Raw genomic sequence first — 1,690 nt, 5'->3', positions numbered from 1 at the left:
CCCCTCCCACATCCCGCCCTCCGCTTGGCCTGCGCGCAGCCATTTTGGGTGACGAAAAGCGCGGGTCCTCGCCCCCGTCCGCCCCTTCTTGCCTCCGCTGAGGTGTCTTCATAAAATGCCCGTGCAAAACCCCCTCTTTTTTCGGCCCGCTCCCAAGATGGCGTCGATGCGGGAGAGCGACACCGGCCTGTGGCTGCACAACAAGCTGGGCTCCACGGACGAGCTGTGGGCGCCCCCCAGCATCGCCTCGCTGCTCACGGCCTCGGTCATCGACAACATCCGCCTCTGCTTCCACGGCCTCTCGTCGCCCGTCAAGCTCAAGCTGCTGCTGGGGATGCTGCACCTGCCCCGCCGCGCCGTGGACGAGGTGAGCCCGGGGCCCGGCCTCGGGCCTCCCCCCGCTTCAGGCAGACTCGTCCCGGACACAAACTGCCTCTGCGTTTCTCCGTAGTAACACGGCAATGTCGGGACTCGTGGGAGAGGTGCAGTTTCTTTTATTAGACCCACGAGATTATTTTTTGCAAAAATAATAATAATAATAATAATAATTTTTTAACGGTAGGCATTTGAGGTACAAACCCCCTTCATCAGGCACCGGGTGGGGGCGAGACGGTCAAAGTTCTGAGTAGAAATGAAAGGGTTTTTTTATTTGGGTTTTTTATTTTTATTATTTGGGTTTTACAAAAGGGAAAACTGCTCTGGGCAGGCCTTTCATTGCACCGCTTATTTCTTCGGTTGGTTTTGTGTGCATTCAAACCGTTTTGGGGGAGGGATCTCTCTCTCTTTCCCCCCCCTTGCCTGACTGATGAAGCAGCGCGGGTTAGGGGTGAGTCGACAGAGAAGGGGCGGGTCCACCGAGCAAGCTGTTTTACTGTTTTACACCCATCCTGCTGCTGCCAGGCTTCGGATGGTGCTTGTCAGTGGGGTGCTTTTAAAAACGACTCATGTTTATTTTTTCATTTAAAAAAAAAGTTTCTTTAGCGTTTGGGAGCAGACCGTTATTTATGTTTTGTGCATTATGCCTCGCTGAGCAGGCTGTCAGCCTTGATGTATTTTAATACAGGAGAGCGATGGCTCCAGGAAAGTGTAAAGCCATCCGTATTCACTCTGATTTTTATATATATATTTTTAATTGTATAAGTTGTCTGGTGAAAACTTCAAGTCTCTCTCAATTCAAGTTTCTCTCTGTGAACAAGTTAGCCTTAAATTTGACTTTGTCTCTGTACTTTGGAGCGCTGTACATCTACTTCCCCTGACTCCTTGTGTACTGGTAACGTTACAGGAGCGCAGCATTGGCACCTGAATGTAATGAGATTAGGACCCACATTGCATCAGCTTTGTGTATCTAAACTGTGCATTGTATGTGTAATCGGTGCACCGTGGGTGCTGTACATAGTGAGTCTTTAAATTATTTGTGCCCTCTGCATGTCAGGTTGCATTTACGCTTCTTTAAAGGAAGAGTAAGGCAGTTTCCAAGGGGTTCTGTCACTTTTTACAGAGAATCTTTAGTCTTTTAAATGACTGATGGATTACGTGCACTTTGTAATGGTGGAATACCTCTTGAACTGATCGTCTAACTACAGTGAAACACGTGGATTATTAGACTATCTGATGCCCTTTGGTGTTAAAAAGGATTTTTAGTGGATCATGGGTCCCCCCCCCCCCCCCCGGGGGGGTTTGGACAAGTTGA

The 1,690-nt window shown here is 49.3% G+C and overlaps 1 protein-coding gene across 3 annotated transcripts in view; it reads left to right on the top strand.

The window, feature by feature from the left end:
- Positions 1–56: 56 nt before the first annotated feature.
- The window catches only part of NELFA (negative elongation factor complex member A), a 62,385-nt gene continuing 60,751 nt past the window's right edge, over positions 57–1,690 (top strand). Inside the window, exon 1 of one of the 3 annotated variants that reach the window (XM_019526346.1) lies at positions 57–367. In XM_019526346.1, coding sequence (XP_019381891.1) covers positions 116–367 — 252 coding nt within the window. In that variant the 5' untranslated portion in view covers positions 57–115. The other 2 variants (XM_019526347.1, XM_019526348.1) reach the window with 2 other exon arrangements.

The sequence above is a fragment of the Gavialis gangeticus genome, unplaced genomic scaffold, assembly GCF_001723915.1.
Source record: "Gavialis gangeticus isolate Ggan-Ray unplaced genomic scaffold, GavGan_comp1, whole genome shotgun sequence".
NCBI lineage: Eukaryota > Metazoa > Chordata > Crocodylia > Gavialidae > Gavialis > Gavialis gangeticus.
Note: the sequence above shows the minus strand (reverse complement) of the source record. Positions and strands in the feature narration are given on the sequence as shown.